The sequence below is a fragment of the Bos mutus genome, chromosome 9 (assembly GCF_027580195.1).
Source record: "Bos mutus isolate GX-2022 chromosome 9, NWIPB_WYAK_1.1, whole genome shotgun sequence".
Lineage (NCBI taxonomy): Eukaryota > Metazoa > Chordata > Mammalia > Artiodactyla > Bovidae > Bos > Bos mutus.
Genome location: NC_091625.1, coordinates 101146325 through 101167179, shown reverse-complemented (window position 1 = coordinate 101167179; position 20855 = coordinate 101146325). Strand labels below are relative to the sequence as shown.

Sequence of the window (20855 nt, the reverse complement as noted above, 5' to 3'; positions counted from 1 at the left end):
CAGAGTGCAGCCCGACGAGGGAAGTTTCCGAAAATAAGCCCCCGCTGACAAAGGCAACGGAGTCTTTCCCCCAGCATCCCTGTATCCAGCTCTCACCAAAAAGACACTGTCTGAATTCAGCTTTGTCAGCAACTGGCTTCTAACTCCGTCCCCAAAGATTGGACCCCACGACTGGCATTTCCGGGGATTCCAGCCCCAGCTTCTTGGGCACTGAAGCCAGGAACTGTGGCTGCAGCTGATGGTGGGAGTCCGAGTGAAGTTGAAGATCCTTGAAGTCGAATCCTCGGGGTTCCCTGGACAGACTGGGCAGGTGGGCGTCGCAGGGACTGCCCTCATGGTCTCCGAGCCCCTGGTGGGTCGTGATTCGTCGGCTGGAACTTGGATTAGGCGAGGAAGGAGGGGCGCCTCCCAGCGAGACGCACGCGGCACGGTTACCCGCTCGCGGAGCGTCGGCTCCTCCATCGGGGGGCAGACGCCCCGTCTGGATTTCCTTCCGAGACGAAAGCCGGCGGGAGTCCCACGGCAGAGAGCATTTAGGACGAGCCCATCTGCTCCCAAAGCTGCCCGGCCCCACTGCGGCTCCCGGTTCTGTTCCCTCTCCAGCGTTTCCAGGTGGAACACGGCGGAAGCGTGTGTTGGCTCTTCCGTGCTCTGCTGACCTGACGGGCAGCAGCACCGCACTCGCTGGCGGAGGAGCCGAGAAGCTGCCTGGCTCGGCGTGTTCTCGAATGTGACGCGGTTCAGCGACTCGGCTGCGAGTGGGTCCCAGCTCCGCACTCGCCCTGTTGAACTCCGGCGACACCTCTTCAGGCCACCACGGTGTGCAGACCCCACGCTGCAGACTCTTGGACGGAGAACGGGGTTGGTTTCATTCGGAGACAATGCAGTCGTGTCCACTGTGCGGCTACTGGGAGGGGCGGGAACGTCCCCTCTGGTGCAGAGCCGCAGGAGGAGACGCTTGTCTCCCGGACAGAAGGGCTGTGGGCGGAATACGCGGGCCTTGCCTGAGGCCATCACACCGGGGTGATTCTTCCCCCCGGGGGAACATGTGTGGGGCAGGAGCCGCTCCTGGCGTGTGGTGCCCAGAGGTCAGGGTGTTTCCCCGAATCCCACGCAGGACAGCCCCCCGCCCCCAGTGCCCCAGAGACTCAACCCCACAAGGTCAGGCGAGGTTGGGAACCCTAGCCTAAAGCATAAAGATAAAGGAGTGTTGGGTAGACAAATCCGGCAGCTGGTGTCTGGAGATGAAGGCGGTTTCCTTCTCTGCGGAGCCTCTGCTTGCTGTCCTGGTAGCTGGATGCCCGTGCACCACGAACACGCTTTGTGCAGGGCAGGACACCCCCTCTCTGCCCAGAGCCGGGGTCCGGGTGCGGCCCTTCTGAGGGGCCTCGGGGTCAGTTCCGAACCATCAGCCTCCAAGCTCAGAGTTCAGCGTGCAGCGGCTCCTCACATTCTTGGAAATATCACTGTGTTCTGCTTTCAGTTTATCTCAGCCTTATAAATACCTACTTTTGTATCGTAAATACTCTGTCGTCACATTCACTGCAATTTTAGTTAAACTGCAGTTTCAGGTCGAGGTCTTTATACGAATGTACTGAAACCAACCTACCCAGATGTACACCCAGGAAACAAAACTGCTGGTTTGCACTTGTTCGCAGCTGCATTTCATACTCAGGTCCTGAATCAGTGAGACAACATGGAACAGCGACTCTCTCAGTGACTCTGGGAGGCAGTCGAGGACAGGGGAGCCTGGCGTGCTACAGCCCATGGGGTCGCAAAGAGCCGGACATGACCTGGCGACTGAACAAGAGTCTGGTCCCTGGGCTTGGGCCCTGCCCCCCGCTGAAGCAAACCCCACCAGGTGCCCAGGGCCCCCCGCCGGGAGAGTCTGACCTGGGAGGATACATCGCTGACCCCCCACCTCAGCTTCATCTGGTGGGGTGTCCCCCCGAGCACCTGCCTCAGGCTAGGACGGCTGGAGGGGAAGAACCACGACGTTGTCTCAGGCATGTCGCAGTGAACAGATGTGCCCTGCTTTCTGAGACCTCGGAGCTGTTCTCACGGGCGTCTGATGTGAGACTCAGGCCCACCTTTGTGTTCCCAGCCAGCCCCAGAGGCTAGTGGGAGGGGATGAAATTGTGTAAGACTTGGAAATAACACAACACACAAACTTCACAGATGCCAAAGCACCTTTCATTTAAAATAAGATTGAAATGGAATCAGTGATGAACTGCAGAAGGTAACTATGATGCAGTAGGATTCAAAGGGGAGAGGTGTATTTGGAAGGAGAAGATAATTCACATTCTTATTTCATGAGAGGTTCTGTGCTCACTTTGTACAAGTTGCATGCAGTTTTGCTTGCATTTCAGTTTCAGGCCTTTGTGGCTTGACGTGACCGGGTGCGTACTCTAGTCTGTGCCAGTTTCCACACCATCCCTGCCACCCCCAACCCCACCGCCCCCACCCACCGCCCACAGCAGTTCCCTCACTTGGTCAGTTCAGTTCAGCCGCTCAGTTGGGTCTGATTCTGCAGCCCCATGGACTGCACATGCCAGGCTTCCCTGTCCATCACCAACTCCCAGAGCTTTCTCAAACTCATGTCCATTGAGTCAGTGATGCCATCCAACCATCTCATCCTCTGCCATATCCTTCTCCTCCTGCCTTCAATCTTTCCCAGCATCAGGGTCTTTTCCAATGAGTCAGTTCTTCACATCACATGACCAAGGTATTGGAGCTCCAGCTTCAGCATCAGTCCTTCCAATGAGCATTCAGGACTGATTTCCTTTAGGATAGACTGGTTGGATCTCCTTCCTGTCCAAGAGACTCTCAAGAGTCTTCTCCAACACCACAGTTCAGAAGTATCAATTCTTCACTGCTCAGCTTTCTTTAGAGTCCAACTCACATCTATACATGACCACTGGAAAAACCATAGCCTTGACTAGATGGACCTTTGTTGGCAAAGTAATGTCTCTGCTTTTGAATATGCTATCTACGTTGGTCATAACTTTCCTTTCAGGGAGTAAGCGTCTTTTAATTTCATGGCTGCAATCACCATCTGCAGTGATTTTGGAGCCCAAGAAAATAAAGTCAACCACTGTTTCCCTTGTTTCCCCATATATTTGCCATGAAGTGATGGGACCACATTCCATGATCCTCATTTTCTGAATGTTGAGCTTTAAGCCAACTTTTTCACTCTCCTCTTTCACTTTCTTCAAGAGGCTTTTTAGTTCCTCTTCACTTTCTGCCATAAGGGTGGTGTCATCTGCGTATCTGAGGTTATAGATATTTCTCCCGGCAATCTTGATCCCAGCTTGTGCTTCCTCCAGCCCAGCGTTTCTCATGATGTACTCTGCGTATAAGTTAAATAAGCAGGGTGACAATATACAGCCTTGATGTACTCCTTTTCCTATTTGGAACCAGTCCGTTGTTCCATGTCTAGTTCTAACTGTTCTTCTTGACCTGCATACAGATTTCTCAAGAGGCAGATCAGGTGGTCTTGTATTCCCATCTCTTGAAGAATTTTCCATAGTTCGTTGTGATCCACACAGTCAAAGACTTTGGCATATTCAATAGAGCAGAAATAGATGTTTTTCTGGAACTCTCTTGCTTTTTTGATGATCCAACGGATGTTGGCAATTTGATCTCTGGTTCCTCTGCCTTTTCTAAAACCAGCTTGAACATCTGAAAGTTCCCAGTTCACGTACTATGGAAGCCTAGCCTGCAGCATTTTGAGCATTAATTTGCTAGTGTGTGAGATGAGTGCAATTGTGTGGTAGTTTGAGCATTCTTTGGCATTGTCTTTCTTTGGGATTGGAATGAAAACTGACCTTTTCCTGTCCTGTGGCCACTGCTGAGTTTTCCATATTTGCTGGCATATTGAGTGCAGCACTTTCACAGCATCATCTTTTAGGACTTGAAATAGCTCAATGGGAATTCCATCACCTCCACTAGCTTTGTTCATAGTGATGCTTCCTAAGGCCCACTTGACTTCACATTCCAGGATGTCTGGCTCTAGGTGAGTGATCACACCATCATGGTTATCTGGGTTGTGAAGATCTTTTTTGTATAGTTCTGTGTATTCTTGCCACCTCTTCTTAGTCTCTTCTGCTTCTGTTAGGTCCATACCCTATCTTTCCTTTATTGTGCCCATCTTTGCATGATATGTTCCCTTGGTATCTCTAATTTTCTTGAAGAGACCTCTAGTCTTTCCCATTCTATTGTTTTCCTCGATTTCCTTGCACTGATCACTGAGGAAGGTGTTCTTATCTCTCCTTGCTATTCTTTGGAACTGTGCATTCAGATGAGTATATCTTTCCTTTTCTCCCTTGCCTTTTGCTTCTCTTCTTTTCTCAGCTATTTGTAAGGCCTCCTCAGACAGCCATTTTGCTTTTTTGCATTTCTTTCTCTTAGGGATGGTTTTCATGAACACCTCCTAAACAATATCAAGAACCTCTATCCATAGTTCTTCAGGCATTCTGTCTATCAGATCTAATCCCTTGAATCTATTTGTCACTTCCACGGTATAATCATAAGGAATTTGATTTAGGTCTTACCTAAATGGTCTAGTGGTTTTCCCTACTGTCTTTAAGTCTGAATTTGGCCATAAGGAGTTCATGATCTGAGCCACAGTCAGCTCCCAGTCTTGTTTTTGCTGACTATATAGAGCTTCTCCATCTTTGGCTGCAAAGAATATAATCAATCTAATTTCGGTGTTGACCATCTGATGATGTCCATGTGTAGAGTCTTCTATTGTTGGAAAAGAGTGTTTGCTATGACCAGTGCATTCTGTTGGCAAAACTTTGTTAGCCTTTGTCCTCCAAGGTCAAACTTGCCTGTTGCTCCAGGTATCTCTTGACTTCCTACTTTTGCATTCCAGACCCCTGTGATGAAAAGGACATCTTTTTTTCGTGTTAGTTCTAGAAGATAGTGTAGGTCTTCATGGAACCATTCAACTTCAGCTTCTTCAGCGTTACTGGTTGGGGCATAGACTTGGATTACCGTGATACTGAATGGTTTGCCTTGGAAACGAACAGAGATCATTCTGTCATTTTTGAGACTGCATCCAAGTACTGCATTTCAGACTCTTTTGTTGACCATGATGGCTACTCCATTTCTTCTAATAGATTCTTGCCCACAGTCGTAGATATAATGATCATCTGAGTTAAATTCACCCATTCCAGTCCATTTTAGTTCACTGATTCCTAAAATGTTGATGTTCACTCTTGCCATCTCTTGTTTGACCACTTCCAATTTGCCTTGATTCATGGACCTAACATTCCAGGTTCCTAGGCAATATTGCTCTTTACAGCATCGGACCTTGCTTCCATCACCAGTCACATTCACAGCTGGTTGTTGTTTTTCTTTGGCTCCATCCCTTCCTTCTTTCTGGAGTTATTTCTCCACTGATCTCCAGTAGCATATTGGGCACCTACCCTCCTGGGGAGTTCATCTTTCAGTGTCCTATCTTTTTACCTTTTCATACTGTTCATGGGCTTCTCAAGGTAAGAATGCTGAAGTGGTTTGCCATTCCCTTCTCCAGTGGACCATGTTTTGTCAGAACTCTCCACCGTGACCCGCCTGTCTTGCGTGGCCCTCCATGGCATGGCTCATAGTTTCACTGATTTAGACAAGGCTGTGGTCCATGTGATCAGTTTGGTTAGTCTTCTGTGATTGTGGTTTTCATTCTGTCTGCCCTCTGATGGATAAGGATCAGAGCTTGTGGAAGCTTCCTGATGGGAAGGACTGGTTGTGGAGGAATCTGGGTCTTGTTCTCACTCAGGTGGAACCCAGATCCTTGCAGTGGCCAGCAGGCCCACACTGCCCTGTTCCTGGAGCTCCTCCGGCCCCTCCTCACCCCATCCTTAGCCCACTCCCACGGGGGCAGCGCCCCTCCCTGAACCCAGAACCCTGCTCCCCGCACTGGGCGTCAGTCTCTCTGACCACGGTGTGGTCCCCGCCTGTCCCTGTCCTCCCGACCTGCAGTGCCTGTTTCAGGGCTCTTAGAACCCAGCGTGCTTCCCAGCTCGCTTCCTATCTACACCCCGTCATGATGCTTGGTGGTGGCAAGGACAGATGGTGCTAAAGAAAAGTCCCAGAAGTTTCCTGGTGGCCCAGTGGTGGGGACTCTGCTTTCACTCTTGGGGCCTGGGTGCAACCCTTTGTCAAGGAGCTAAGATTCCACAAGCCGCGTGGTGTGACCGAAAGGGGAGAGAGAGAGAAGCAATCGGGCTTTTCTTCAAATTCAGAATCACTGCATCCCTTCCTCTGGCTTGTTTATTGTCAGAGGGGCAGGACGCCTGGCCCACCCAACACTTCCTGTCTCTAGATCGCATTTCCTTCTGCACGCATCTCCTTACTGAACCCCTCTGTTCAGTAACCAGGTACTTTTATTCATGTTTTACAATTTTGTATTAACTCTTTTTCTCAGGCAGACACAGTGCTAGGTTCCTGGCAAAAGCAAACCTGTTCTCGGAAACTCACAGTCCAGCCAGGTAGGGCTTTACTGATCACAGAACCAGAGCCCAGAGCCAAAGGGGGATATCGCTGATGAATCGAAAACTAAGGGAGCCCTCTGTGGCTGCAGCCTCTCCGGTTGGCCTGTTTCCTCTGCAGACACACAGACACAGGCTCCTCTCACCCAAGGCGCCACTCGCCCGTTTCCTTGTGTGTCTGCGAGGCTCACGCAGGTCTGAGTGGACGTCAGCAGCCATGGCCACGTTGTCCCGAAGGGCAGCACAGCTGGGAGTCCTTTCAGGAGCAGATTCTTGTGTTCTTAAAATAGCAATGGAGTCAGGTAAAAATAAAGCGCCATCCTTGAAACTGTGCCGGAGTCAGCGTCTCCCGATTTGTAATTCTAGTGAAGTGTGGCCGACACACTCAGGGCTGAAGCTGGGCTGACTGTCCACCCCATTTGTATTCACAACAGACTGCTGACAATTACACCGTGTTTCTGGGCTCGTTTTCATGCTGCGTATGTAATTTGTCAACCAGAAAAGCAGTGGAATTAAGACAGATGGCTGACGTGAATAGAGCTTATTTTTAGAAGGAAAATTGATTGGCATGGAAATTTAATTTTTTCTGGCAGGAAAACTTGGAGCCCTTTCTCTGTGTCATTTGTTTAAGTTAATTGAACAAGAGAAGGTATCTGTTCAATTTTACAAGGGACTCCATGCTCTGCTAGTCTCGTTTCAAATATTGTATAAATCCTCTTCAATTTTACAAGGGACTCCATGCTCTGCTAGTCTCGTTTCAAATATGGTATTAATCCTCTCGACAAGTCAGAGGAAACACTCCACCTCGGGGGGAGTGTGGCGGGCCTGGGTGTTCTCCCCCCCGCCGTCTTGTGCACCTTGAAGCCCTGTGTTATTCAGCGTCTGGGAGGGGAGCCCATGCCGAACAGAGGTGAGGAAGAGGAAGATGGGGAAATGCAGAGACCAAAAGGAAGAGGAACAAGCATGTGGATGTTGGAACGTCTGGACCAGTCTCGTCCCCCCTTCAGCCAGCAGGAGTAAGACGTGCTGATAACCTACCTGTGCGCTTCACCTGCTAAGGAGAATCCTGTCCTCTGCCTCCTTTGCTGGGGCTGGACTCGCTTCATGGGCTGTGGAAGCGTACAGCTGCTCAGACAGCAGCTCCTGGAGAGTCTGGTTTGCCAGCCTCGCTGGGCGCTGACCGCTGGGTGGCATCAGTCAGGATCAGGACTCTGGGTCTGAACAGAACTCGCCGCTGCATGCTGGCCCCCCATCGCCCAGACTGGGTGGGAGGCAGCAGCCGGCAGGGCAGGTGCGGGAGCCTGAGCCCGCCTCCGCTCCCCGGGGACCCCCTTCCGGGCATTGCCCACTCCCCAACTCCAGGCCCACTAGGGACCCCACCACGGTGCCCTGCCCGCCCCCTGGCTTCCGGTCGGTCCCACCTGGGGAGACACCCCAGGAGGGAGGAGGGCAGCGTGCCCAGGCCTGGGGGCCCGTCCATGCAGCTGCCAGCTCTGGCCCCGTGACGGCTCCCCTCACCCTGCCCCGCACCTTCGGTGTGGTAAAAAAGTTTCTTCTTTCTTGTTCATCCTGTGTCCTGTTCCATCGTGATTTGTCTGTCTAGTCAAAGCTATGGTTTTTCCAGTAGTCATGTATCAATGTGAGAGCTGGACCATAAAGAAGACTGAGCACTGAAGAACTGGTGCTTTTGAACTGTGGTGTTGGAGAAGACTCTTGAGAGTCCCTTGCACTGCAAGGAGACCAACCAGTCCATCCTAAAGGAGATCAGTCCTGGGTGTTCATTGGAAGGATTGATGCTGAAGCTGAAACTCAAATACTTTGGCCACCTGATGCGAAGAGCTGACTCATTGGAAAAGACCCTGATGCTGGGAAAGATTGAAGGCAGGAGGAGAAGGGGCCGACAGAGGTTGAAATGGTTGGATAGCACCACCGACTCAATAGGCATGAGTTTGAGCAAGCTCTGTGAGTTGGTGATGGACAGGGAAGCCAGGTGTACTGCATGCAGTCCATGGGGTCGCAAAGAGATGGACACGACTTTGTGACTGAACAACAACAAAAATCCTAAAGTTTTATTTGAAAAAAAAAAAAGAATATACTGTTAACTTTTTAAAAAAACCACCACTAATGATTTTAATCTTCTCAAGTTGCAAAGGGGTCACAGGCCAGGAATTGCATGGCCGGCAGGCAGCTGGGGCAGAAAGGGTCCTAGAACCTTGCTGGCCAGCGTGGGACCCACGCAGCATAAACACCACACCGCGAGCAGACAAGCATCCTCATGTTAAGGCTTCCCCTTCACCAGCTGCTGAAGGAGCCTTTACGACGTCTCCTCTAGACAGACGCTCTGTGTGTTGACTTCCTTCAGTAACAGAAGTCACTCTGGTGTCTGAGCTAGAACCTCAGTAACAGGAGGAGGAAGGTGCTGGGTCAAGAAAGGATGTGTGACGTTTCACTTGATGCTGAGTCCCAGTGTGCCGTGGGGCTCACGGTCCCGGTGTGATGTCAGCAGGGCCTGGCAGCGGGTTTAAAACTGAGCCAGGAAGAAGCACAGACTCTGTGACCATCTTTCCTCGGCAGTTAAGGAGCAGCGGGGTGGGGGCTGGCAGAGCACTCACTCTGGGTCCTCCTCCCCCCCCTCGGGCGTTTTGCTCACCTGAAAAAGAGAGTGAGTTTATGCTGAGCTCTGCTTGGAGCCTTGGATGCGATGGGGAGTGAAAGCGAGTTTTCCTCCCTCTGAAATGCGTGTCCTCCCATGGCGAATGTTTTGAAATTGGGTGAAGCTGATGCACATGGAAGAGCACTGCTTCTGAGTGTCGAATCCCACCAGGTGCTGTAGACTTTGCGTGCTCGGGGCCCCCTCCCCAGCCCGCTCCATCCCCACAGAAAGCAGGACCAGGGCGCAGGAAGCTGCCTCCGGAGGAGCCCGTGGTAATCCACCGACAGTGACAAGGCATGAATAAACGCCTGCCTGGATCAAGGTCGGCGTTCATCCATGACACCTGTGCTTGGAAGCTGGAAAAGGAAATGGCAACCCACTCCAGTATTCTTGCCTGGAGAATCCTGTGGACGGAGGAGCCTGGTGGGCTGCTGTCCATAGGGTCGCACAGAGTCAGACACGACTGAAGCAAATTAGCGTGCATCTATGCATGCTTGGAGAAGGAAATGGCACCCCACTCCAGTGTTCTTGCCTGGAGAATCCCAGGGACGGGGGAGCCTGGTGGGCTGCAGTCCCTGGGGTCGCTAAGAGTCGGGCACGACTGAGCAACTTCACTTTCACTTTTCACTTTCATGCATTAGAGAAGGACATGGCAACCCACTCCAGTGTTCTTGCCTGGAGAACCCCAGGGACGGGGGAGCCTGGTGGGCTGCCGTCTATGGGCTCACACAGAGTCAGTCACGACTGAAGGGACTTAGCAGCAGCAGCAGTGGTTGGAAGCCATCTGTCTTCACGGAGGAAAGGATATTTCTGCCATCCTAAGACCTGGGCTACACTTGCCAGGAAGAGGAGGGAGGTTAGAAGCCTGAAGGAGCATCCGTTCAGATGAGCCATGGCACAGCCTCAGCGCCACATCAACCCAACATCTCTCGGTCAGAACCGCACTGGGTCTCCCCCGGTGTCTCCCGGTCCAAACCATGCTGGGTCTCCCTTTGTGCCTGGTGTGTAGCTTCCCAAGGAGGCAAGAGACACACAGCAGCTGGAGGCCCGCTTTGGACAGAGAGTTGGCACAGCCCTGCCCCTCCCAGAGCCTGACGAGTGTAGAAAAAAGCACCTTCTGCTTTTGGGGTGCCTGTGTGAGCTCCCCAAACTCACCCTTCTTCATCCAGCTGTGTAACGGCTTAAAATTTAATGTCTGGAGGCAAGTGCCCTCTTTTTTTTTAATGTCAGTCTGTTGCTCACTAGGAAAGAAAGGATGGCCATGCGTTTCTGGGCAGTGTTGGGTTATCTTGGCTGAGCTCAAGCTGGAGATGGGGAGGGGGAGGGCGCAGAAGGGGTCCCAGCCACCGGCGCCCGCTGGACGCTGAATGTCACACACCCTGTCTGTTTCAGATCATCGACAAGAGTAAAAGGGACCCCTCGGAGGAGATCGAGATTCTCCTGCGGTACGGCCAGCACCCCAACATCATCACCCTCAAAGACGTAAGTGCCCTCGGGCGGCGCCGCTGTCGCCGAGCTGTGCCTGTGCCCCGCCCCCGGAAGCCCCGTAGACGCAGACCCTCGGGGTCACCCGGCAGCCGGGGGCCCGACCTGCCTGGCCGTTCATCCGTCCCATTGACGGCCCCCCACCTCCTCCCGGATCCCCGTAACGGGGCGTGCCGTGGGGGAGGGGAGAGAGAGCCCGCGAGGGTTCTAACCCGGCCGCGCTGTCTCTCACCGTCGTGGAGAGCGTGGAGCCCGTGAAGCGGGGCTTCAGCTCTGAGGCTCCAGGTCTGCGGCCCCGGCCAGCGTCCCTCTGTCCGTGCTGAGTGATGCGGGGTCCTTGTCCCTGGAAGAAGGACAGGGATGGGGTGACCCGGCGCACTGGAGCCAGTCGAGTGCTCCAGGCAGCGTCCATCCCGGCCGGGGAGTCAGAACGGGGAGCGCGCTGGCCTCCTCTCCGCCCCTGCCCTCCACCCCAGCCTGACCCCAGGGTCGTCAACCCGAACCTCAAGATACCAGGACCCGCCCGTCGGCCTCCCCAGGGCCCTGTGAAGGCCCGCGTAAGAGGCCTTCCTGACGCGGGCTCAGTTCTGAGGACAGGCCTATGTGAACAAAGCTTAAAGGGAAGCCCCGGCCCCAGCCCCCGGGCGGCGCCGCCGGCCTGCCCCCTGTTCCTCCGGCGCGGCGCCCCTGTGCCCCCGGCCTGCCGGGGGGTCCCTGAGCCGGGCGCGCGCTCTCGCCCCCCAGGTCTACGACGACGGGAAGTTCGTGTACCTGGTGACCGAGCTGATGCGCGGCGGCGAGCTGCTGGACCGCATCCTGCGGCAGCGGTACTTCTCGGAGCGGGAGGCCAGCGCAGTGCTGTGCACCATCACCAAGACCATGGACTACCTGCACTCGCAGGGGGTAAGGCGCCCCCGGGGCGGGCCGCGGGAGGCGCGGGAAGCCGGCTCCCCCAGGCCGCCGGCTCCCCCAGGCCGCGGACTCAGCACTTGGGAACCAGGCGTCCCCGCCTTCCTCCCCAACCCCAGCCGTTCCTCATGGGCCTGCGTGATTTCAGACACACACAGCCTGCATCCAGGAGCTCGGTCAGGAGATTTAAATTCACTGGGACCGATTATAGTGAAAACGTATTTTGGACTTGATGGTGGGGTGCTCGTCACTGTCCCATCCCCACTGCCCAGGAGGCCGGTGATGAAATGACCGTGAGAGGCAAGATTGCAGCCCTCACCAGCATCCAGGACGGCTCTGAGCCCTCGTCTGGTCGGTTCTAGGCTCCAGATCAGACCCATTTCACAGACGAGGAGACTGGAGCACAGAAGGGTTGAGGGTCTAGCCCAAAGCTGCATGCAAAGCCAGTTCCCTCCCAGCACCGTGCCTCCAGGCCCGTCCCCCTCCCCAGCCCCAGATTCCCTGCCTGGTCAGCAACCCCCGGGAGGCCTGCAGTGTTCCTCAGTCAGCCGCACACATGTGCCCTCTGAACAGGGCGCTCCTCTGAGCCCACACGACGGTCGCTGGTTCTGGGATTAGTAAACCCTTCCCAGGACAGTCAGACTCCAGGGGTGGCCCTTCAGAGGGTGGTTTGGCAGACTGGCCTCCATTGCAAGAGGGGAGCTGGCACCGGGGTCTTTAGTCTCCCAGCCTCGCAGCCTCTGAAGCCCCACCGGCCGCCTGCCAAAGCCTTTTTTCATCTGCCTCCCCCGTCCTCTGTCTGGGCGTGAGCAGGACAATGGAGACACGTGGGACCCACGTGGGGTTCGGGCACGCCACGAATTCTCACAATGGGCCTCTGTCCCCTTCAGAAGAAGCTGCTCTGTGCCCTGAAGAGCTGAGCAGCCTCTGTGCTTTGAGGCACCGCTGGCTCTGTCCCTGGTGCTCAGAGCGCCCGGCCGCTCCCCAGGCACAGATGCAGCCTCGGGTTTCTGCCCCCTGGCCGTGAGCACAGGATGGAGGCTCCTTGTCTGCACACCCACTGGGGTGCCCGGCACCTGCCCACGCTGGAACGTGGCCGCACACGGCCGGCCTGTATCCTCAGAAATCCACATTCCTGAGCACCAGCGGCGTCCCCGAGTGATGGCCCCAAGGGGCCCCCCTGATCCTGGATGGCTGCCTACTTATTTATTCATCCAAACACTCGCCATCCGAGGGGCTGGGGCGGTTGTTTGGTCCTTGGTTTTGAGCATCCGTGTAAGAGAAAGAGGAGGGGGAAGGACCCGCAGAGTTTGTAGCATCCCAGCCAATGGCTTCTGCCAGACCCACCCAGGGTAAACGGCTCCAAATGAGCGCTTATCTCACGAGGGGACCCCCTTCCCCCCCAACTTCTCGCCCCTGCTCCATCCTGGCCCCCGAGTTAGGCGTGGCTCCTCCTGCTTCTCCAGGTTGTTCACCGGGACCTAAAGCCGAGCAATATCCTGTATGTGGACGAGTCTGGAAACCCCGAATCCATCCGCATCTGTGACTTCGGGTTTGCCAAGCAGCTGCGAGCCGAGAACGGGTTGCTTATGACCCCCTGCTACACGGCCAACTTCGTGGCCCCGGAGGTGAGAGGACCTCTGGGCCGGCGGGGGTCGGCCCTCTGCCGCTGCCGGAGCGGCCGCCCACGTGGGCCGCTGGAGTGGGCAGGGGCGCCAGCCGGCAGGAAAGGGAAGCTTCGGTCTGTTGGGTCAGCCGCTGACCGTGCTCAGACATCGCTATTTTAACATTTTCATTTCCTATTTGTAAAACCTGTAATGTGGAATTGTTGTTGTGCTATAGACAATTTTGACCAAATGTGCTTACTTGTTAAGACTTGCAGTGAGAAGTGGGCATCTCAGGTCACCCCAGTGGTAAAGAACCCATCTGCCCATGCGGGAGGCATAGAAGACCTGGGTTCCATCGCTGGGTCTGGAAGCTCCCCTGGAGGAGGAAATGGCAACCCATTCCAGGATTCTCACCTGGAGAATCCCATGGACGGAGGAGCCCAGTGGGCTACAGTCCATGGGGTCACCAAGTCGGACACGACCGAAGCAACTTAGCACACACGCACACAGAGTGAGAACTAATGCGTTGTCTCTCCTCAACTGGGAGGGGAGCCAGTGGGTCACCTGGGATCAGAAATCCCCCCGCAGCTGCACTGGGAGAGCGCGCGCGCGTGTGCACAGACCTTGTGCCAGAATTCCCACTCCAGACTGTCGTCCACGACAGGCGCGCTAGGGGGCGTGGGGTAGAATGTCATGGTTCTGCGGAGATTTGGGGATAAGGACCCGCGTGGATCCTGAGGGCCCTCCTCCGCCCTCAGCTCGGGGCCTCAGAGAACCCCAGCAGCGCATCTTATAAGCACATTTCCCCTTTGCACGCTGCCGGGGGTCGTGCCCCGTAGGTCCTGGAGTCCCTGGAGTCCCTGATGCGTTCGTTTATGAAGAAAAATCCAGTTTCTTGCTCTTTAGGAAACAGCCAAACCAGGGGCGCTGGCAAGAGCAGGACTAGTGCAGAGGAGGCTGACGATGCTGGGGAGTGAGGGGGTGGGGGGCGTCAGGAATGGAAACAAACCTCGGGTTCCGTGTGGATCCATGTTGCAGGTGAAGCTGCCCCAGAGCGGTTCCAGCCGGCACGGTGGCGGGTACAGCGCGTCCTAAGAGGGCCATGCTGACACCTAGTGGTCAGGCTGTGAACTGTCCGAGAGGCGGTGCGGGCAGGGTCTGCAAGCTGAGCCCGGGGCAGTGGTCCCCGAGGAGGATGTCTGCGTTCCTGCCAGGATAGGGATGAACGCGAAGCCTGGGCTGGCCTGTGGGGCCGGTATTAGACTGTCCAGATGATACCTGCAGCCCCTTTAAAAACAATCTGGCTCTATTTGATCAACATTACTGTGTTATTTGGTCGATGCTAATAATATTAATGGTTTTAGTGATTATAGACTGTCTTACACTGATCTGTTACTTTACCATTTGCCAAGCACTTTACCAATATTTTTTGCTTTTATCCTCATATGCCATATGGAATGGATGGGGTAGATACTATTAGCCACATTTCACAGATTCAAAACAAAAAAAGAGAAACTGCCTCCATGGAAGGGACGTTGAAGATACTCAGCTAGTGGAGATGAGAAGAGCTGAACACCAACCCCTGGGCATGTCCACACACCTCGGTGACCTACCTACGGTGCTGGAGGCACCGTGCCCCAAGTACGGAGAACCTGGCCCTTGTGTCTAAAGAAATTGTACACAGCTCTCCTGACACCACATTCAGCATAAAACCAATGACCTGCAGTTTCCAGGAGCATCTGTGCTCTTTCTTTATTGTTATTCTCAACTGTGAGCATAGCAGAGGATTGCTGTCTTCTGAACTGGGTGATCCTGAGACACATGAAAATTCTCCCATCCTAACTAGTCCTCAGAAAGTCAAACACAGACTTACCCAGTGACCAAGCAATTCCACTTCTGGGTGTAAACCCAAAAGAGTTGAAAGCAAAGGTAGGAATGGAAATCTGTCTGCGTGTTGACAGCAGTGTTATTCACAGCAGCCAGAAGGTGGAGACAACGCAAGAGCCCCTCGATGGAAGAACGGCTGAGCGGGATGTTAGCCAGCCTTTACAAGCCGGGAGGGCTTCCCAGTGTCCATTGATGAAGAATGGCTGAGCGGGGTGTTAGCCAGCCTTTACAAGCCGGGAGGGCTTCCCAGTGTCCATTGATGAAGAATGGCTGAGTGGGATGTTAGCCAGCCTTTACAAGCCGGGAGGGCTTCCCAGTGTCCATTGATGAAGAATGGCTGAGCGGGATGTTAGTCAGCCTTTAAAAGCAGGGAGGGCTTCCCAGGTGGCGCGAGTGGTAAAGAACGTGCCTGCCAATGCAGGAGACGCAAGAGACTCAGGTTCCATCCGGAAGATCCTCTGGAGAAGGAAGTGGCAACCCACTCTAATAGTCTTGCCTGGAAAATCCATGGACAGAGGAGCCTGGTGGGCTACAGTCCATGGGGCTGAAAAGATTCAGACACGACTGAGAGACTAAGCAAAAAGGACGGAAGTCCTGTCCCCTGTCACAGCCTGGATGAACCCCGAGGACACTGTGTTAAACGTGTGATAAAGAAAAACACAATGACTCTAGGTCCCTCTCACACGAGGGACCTAGAGTCATCACACTCGTAGAGACAGAAAGTAAAATTGTAGTTCCCGGGGCTGGGCGAGGGGAGTGGGAGCTGTCTCTTGGGGACAGCGTTTCAGTTTTTCAAGATAAAATGAGTTCTGTGAAGGGAAGGTGGTGACGCCCGCCCGGCGTGTGACTGTATCTAACACCACTCAACCACACTTAAAAGTGGGGAAGCTGGGAATGTTGTGCTAAGTGTATTTTGTGAGCTAAACCAAAACCCAGACAGCATATTAAAGGCAGAGACGTTACTTTGCTGACAAAGGTCCATCTTGTCAAAGCTCTGGTTTTTCCAGCAGTTGTGTGCAGATGTGAGAGTTGGACCATAAAGAAGGCTGAGCACCAAAAACTGATGCTTTCAAACTATAGCGTGGGAGAAGACTCTTGAGAGTCCCTTGGACTACAAGGAGGTCAAAGCAGTGAATCCTAAAGGAAATAAATCCTGAATATTCATTTGGAAGGACTGATGTTGAAGCTGAGGCTTCAATACTTTGGCCACCTGATGTGAAGAGCCAACTCATTGGAAAAGACCCTAATGCTGGGAAAGACTGAGGGCAGGAGGAGAAGGGAATGACAGAGGATGAGATAGTTGGATGGCGTCACTGACTCGATGGACAAGAGTTTGAGCAAGCTCCAGCTTGCTGGTGGTGAACATGGTGAAGGTCAGGGAAGCCTGGCATGCTGCAGTCCATGGGGTCACAAACAATCAGACATGACTAAGCAACTAAATGACGAACTTCAGTCGTGTCCAACTCTTGTGACCCCATGGACGGTAGCCCACCTGCCTCCTCTGTCCATGGAATTCTCCAGGCAAGAACACTGGAGGGGGTTGCCATTTCCTTCTCCAGGGATCATCCTGACCCAGGGGATTGATCTGCATCTCTTATGTCTCCTGCGTTGGCAGGCAGGTTCTTTACCACTAACACCATCTGGGAAGCCCAAGTGTATTTTACTACACTAAAAATAATTTTGCCTTTTTCCCGCCACACCACGTGACTTGCGAGATCTCAGTTCCCCAACCAGGAATTGAATCCGGGCCACCACAGTGAAAGCCCGGGGTCCTAACCACGAGGCCACCAGGGAGCTCCCCAAGCTCTTCTTCCTCCAAAGTTAAATGTTTCCTTTTCCATCTGTCGTATATTCGTCAAGAGCTGGGGCTCTCTGTGTGCGCTGGTCTTGGGGGACTCCTACTGTGGGAAATTGGGGTTGGCTTTGCAGTAGTACACGATGGTCTCACTGAAGACTTCCCCCACACCCCACCCCGTCTCCACCCCCATGCCCCACCCCCACCTCCACCGGCCTTATGGTCCCATCACAGCAACATGCTTTGAACTTGAACTCTGCCCAGCACTGATCCGAATCTGCTCTCCCTGCAGGTCCTGAAGCGGCAGGGCTATGACGCGGCGTGTGACATCTGGAGCCTGGGGATCCTGCTCTACACCATGCTGGCGGGGTAATGCAACCCGTGTGGGGGCCGCTCGGGGCCCCGCCCAGGCCCGGAGCTCAGGCCTGGGGCCGGATGGATGGTCAGAGAGAGGGGGCAGGAAGTTTAGCACTGCCTGTCGTTGAAGGATGTCTCTGGAATTAGGGAGCTGGTGCTGCAGGGCTCAGCTCACACACAAAACCCCAAGCCTCAGACCACGAGGCCACCCTCACCTCTGGACCATGCACCCTCTGGAAAGGTCACATCTTTGCTTAGAAACGTCTCCTCGAGCCAGGAAGTGGCTGTGTCCTGAAGCCGGCAGGCAGCCCCGGGCTCCAGCGTAGATTTACCCTCACTCGCTCTACTCCCGGGTGAATCCTGACCTGAACCCCTCACTGCTCTCACTTTTGAGTGAGAGGAGCACATGATGTGACACTGACGGCTCCTTCCAGCCAGGAAGGCCTGGAATCCAAGGATCCCCTCGTGCCCGGTGGCTTAAACGTTGTTGAACACTTGGGTGGAGGGGCAGGCGAGATGTCTAGGTCGTCCAGCCCTCTTTACTGGGCAAAGTGGAGGAAAGGGCCTGCTTCTTGTGTGGCCTCAGTGACGCGCTTCCCAGCGAGGCGGGGGCGGTGTCCAGTGGAGGGGGAGCCCGGGTGGCCTGCCGTCTCTTCCCGGTGCCTCTCTTGGTGGCCCTTCTGGGGCTCGCTTTGCTGATACTTAACTAGGAGCACAGAGCTGCCACTGAAGGGAGTGCTGTTAGAATTACACTCAATTCATTTCCGGAGAAGGCTACACTGACCCACCATGGTTTATGTGAGGGGTGGCAAGAAACATCCATCACACGTTAGTGATGCGCAAGAAGTGTTCACACTCTGTGTGTCTGTGCACACCGCTGCTCTAGTGTGTTATGCTGCCCATTTCCAACTGAGCCTCAAAAAATTAATTTGTCAAACAACCCACTGTTGGTAATATATCAACCATGGGTCTCTCAGACTTCAAATCCCAGGCTCCCATCCACTATGCCACACTGTCACCATGGAAACCGTATCACCGTATCACCGGGGAAACCCCTGTACCACTCTGTCACCAGGGAAGCCAGAAATGGTCCCGAAGGGCTCATCTTTGGGTCCACGTCTTCATTTGCCCTGTCAACCTTTAGCACTGGCCGAGTAAGGAAAAGAGACACAGCAGGAAGAAATAAATTACGCTCTGCCATGAATCTTGGATTTGGAGCATGATGAGAAAGAAAAAAATGATTGTTTTTACCACAAAGAGACACAATGAGCTTTATTGTAGATTATAAAATGGAAGCTCATCACCACAAATCTCTCATCACACAGATTCACCCCTTTTGCAAACGGGCCGGATGACACCCCTGAGGACATCTTGGCAAGGATCGGCAGCGGAAAGTACGCCCTTTCCGGGGGGAACTGGGACTCCATCTCTGACGCGGCCAAGGTGAGCTCTCTGCCCGGCGCCCCCATGGCCCCGGGGTGGAGATTCTGCAGGAACATCTCCGAGGAAGCTAGAGGATACTTTTCATGCAAATAACATAGATATTTTGTACTCAGAGATTTTGTACGCCTTTCAGAGAAAAACAATTATTTTTGCAAAACTATTTCATAGCCCTTTTCACATTTTCCGTAGTCTTGTGTATTAGTTCTTCAGGGACACAGAACAGGGTGTGTATGTACAGAGAGACTGAGACAGAGGGAGGGAGGTCTGTTTCTGTGGAAAGTCCCAAATCTCCAGGGCAGGCCGGAAGCCTGGAGGCTCAGGGAGGCATAGAAGTTGCCACTCTCGTCCAAAGCTGTCTTCCGGCAGAATCTCCTCTTCCTTGGGGACGTCAGTCTTTTTTCACTTAAGACCTTCAACTGGTTGGATGAGGCCCACCCACATTATGGAGAAGTCGATGGATTTAAATGTTAATGTCACTTTCCCAGAAACATCTAGGCCAGTGGGCTTGGTTTCTGTTAGGTTTTTGCCTTGCCGCCTGGCTCATTGGGATCTTAGTTCTCCATCCAGGGATCAAACTGGGGCCCTCAGCAGTGAAAGCGTAGAGTCCTAACCCCTGGCCCATGAGGGAATTCCCTACTGTGAGGGTTTGGTTTTTTTTAATTAATTGTATTCAGCTGTGCTGTCACAGTGGTGGCCGTCGGGGTGTTCTGTCACGGTGTGTGGACTCCCCAGTTGCGGTGTGCGGGCTCCCGAGCACGGGGTGTTCTGTCACGGTGCACACACTCCCCAGTTGCGGTGTGCGGGCTCCCGAGCACATGGTGCGTGGACTCCCCAGTTGCGGTGTGCGGGCTCCCGAGCACGGGGTGTTCTGTCACGGTGCACACACTCCCCAGTTGCGGTGTGCGGGCTCCCGAGCACGGGGTGTTCTGTCACGGTGCACACACTCCCCAGTTGCGGTGTGCGGGCTCCCGAGCACGGGGTGTTCTGTCACGTGTGTGGACACACCCCCACATGGTTGCGGTGTGGGTGTTCTGTCACGGTGCACACACCCCAGGCGGTGTGCTCCCCGAGCACGGGTGGGTGTTCTGTTCTCACGGTGCACACTCCCGGGCTCCCGATTGCGGTGTGTCACGGGCTCCCGAGCACGGGGTGTTCTGTCACGGTGTGTGGACTCCCCAGTTGCGGTGTGAGCACGGGGCTCCCGACTCCCAGCACAGGGTGTTCTGTCACGGTGCACACACTCCCCAGGTTGCGGGGCTGCCGAGTGGTGTTCTGTCACGGTGTGTGGACTCCCCAGTTGCGGTGTGCGGGCTCCCGAGCACGGGGTGTTCTGTCACGGTGTGTGGACTCCCCAGTTGCGGTGTGCAGGCTCCCGAGCACATGGTGTGTGGACTCCCCGGTTGCGGTGTGCGGGCTCCCGAGCACATGGTGTGTGGACTCCCCAGTTGCGGTGTGCGGGCTCCCGAGCACATGGTGTGTGGACTCCCCGGTTGCGGTGTGCGGGCTCCCGAGCACATGGGCTTCGGCAGCCCCACCTCGAGGGCTTACTTGCTCTGCAGCAGGTGGGGTCTTAGTTCCCTGACCAGGGATCGAGCCTGGGTCCCCTGCATTGCAAGGAGGATTCTTAACCACTGGACCAGCAGGGAAGTCCCTGTGAGGTCTTGAGCAAGTCAGTAACGTTCTCCCAACTCTTCATTTTTATACCTGAAAATGGGAGGAACAATCCTTCTAGGAGATATTTGTCTCAAGAAGTTACCAAGACTAGTGTCAGCAAGTGTAAAAAGGCTTTGGGTTTCTCTGCAGAAGGAGTTGCTTGAGGGTGTATGGTCTTTCTTCATTGTGGTTAATGACCACAAGTTCTGTTGAGCGATGCAACTTCACACTGTGCAGAGACTTTAACTGACTTCATTTCGTTTTGGAACCTGGTGGGAACACTAAGGCAGGAGAGCAGACTGGTGGAAACCCACAGATTCTCCCTGGGGCCCGTCCTTGGGCACATGGTGAACAAGTGGACACGTCACATCTTCCCCTGCAACACAGGGGCATCATATTCAGCCCCTTCCCCCAAGGACAGTCCTGATGACTCACAGGAGTAGGTACTTCAAGAGTGTGAAGACAGTCTCATGAATTCCATGCAGATACAAATCATAGTTGTAACCATACTTGTGTGTACACGCATTTGCCTGTATTACAACATGTTAATATAAAGACGAGCTCAGTCTTTAAAC

General features: G+C 54.1%; 1 protein-coding gene across 8 annotated transcripts in view; it reads left to right on the top strand.

The window, feature by feature from the left end:
• Positions 1-20855, top strand: part of RPS6KA2 (ribosomal protein S6 kinase A2) — a 328370-nt gene that overhangs the window by 301966 nt on the left and 5549 nt on the right. For all 8 annotated transcript variants that reach the window (XM_070377016.1, XM_070377018.1, XM_070377019.1 and 5 more), the window contains 5 exons: positions 10537-10626; positions 11374-11532; positions 13005-13166; positions 17120-17196; positions 18510-18627. In XM_070377016.1, the coding sequence (XP_070233117.1) occupies positions 10537-10626; positions 11374-11532; positions 13005-13166; positions 17120-17196; positions 18510-18627 (606 nt within the window). The remainder of the gene's footprint in view (positions 1-10536; positions 10627-11373; positions 11533-13004; positions 13167-17119; positions 17197-18509; positions 18628-20855) is intronic.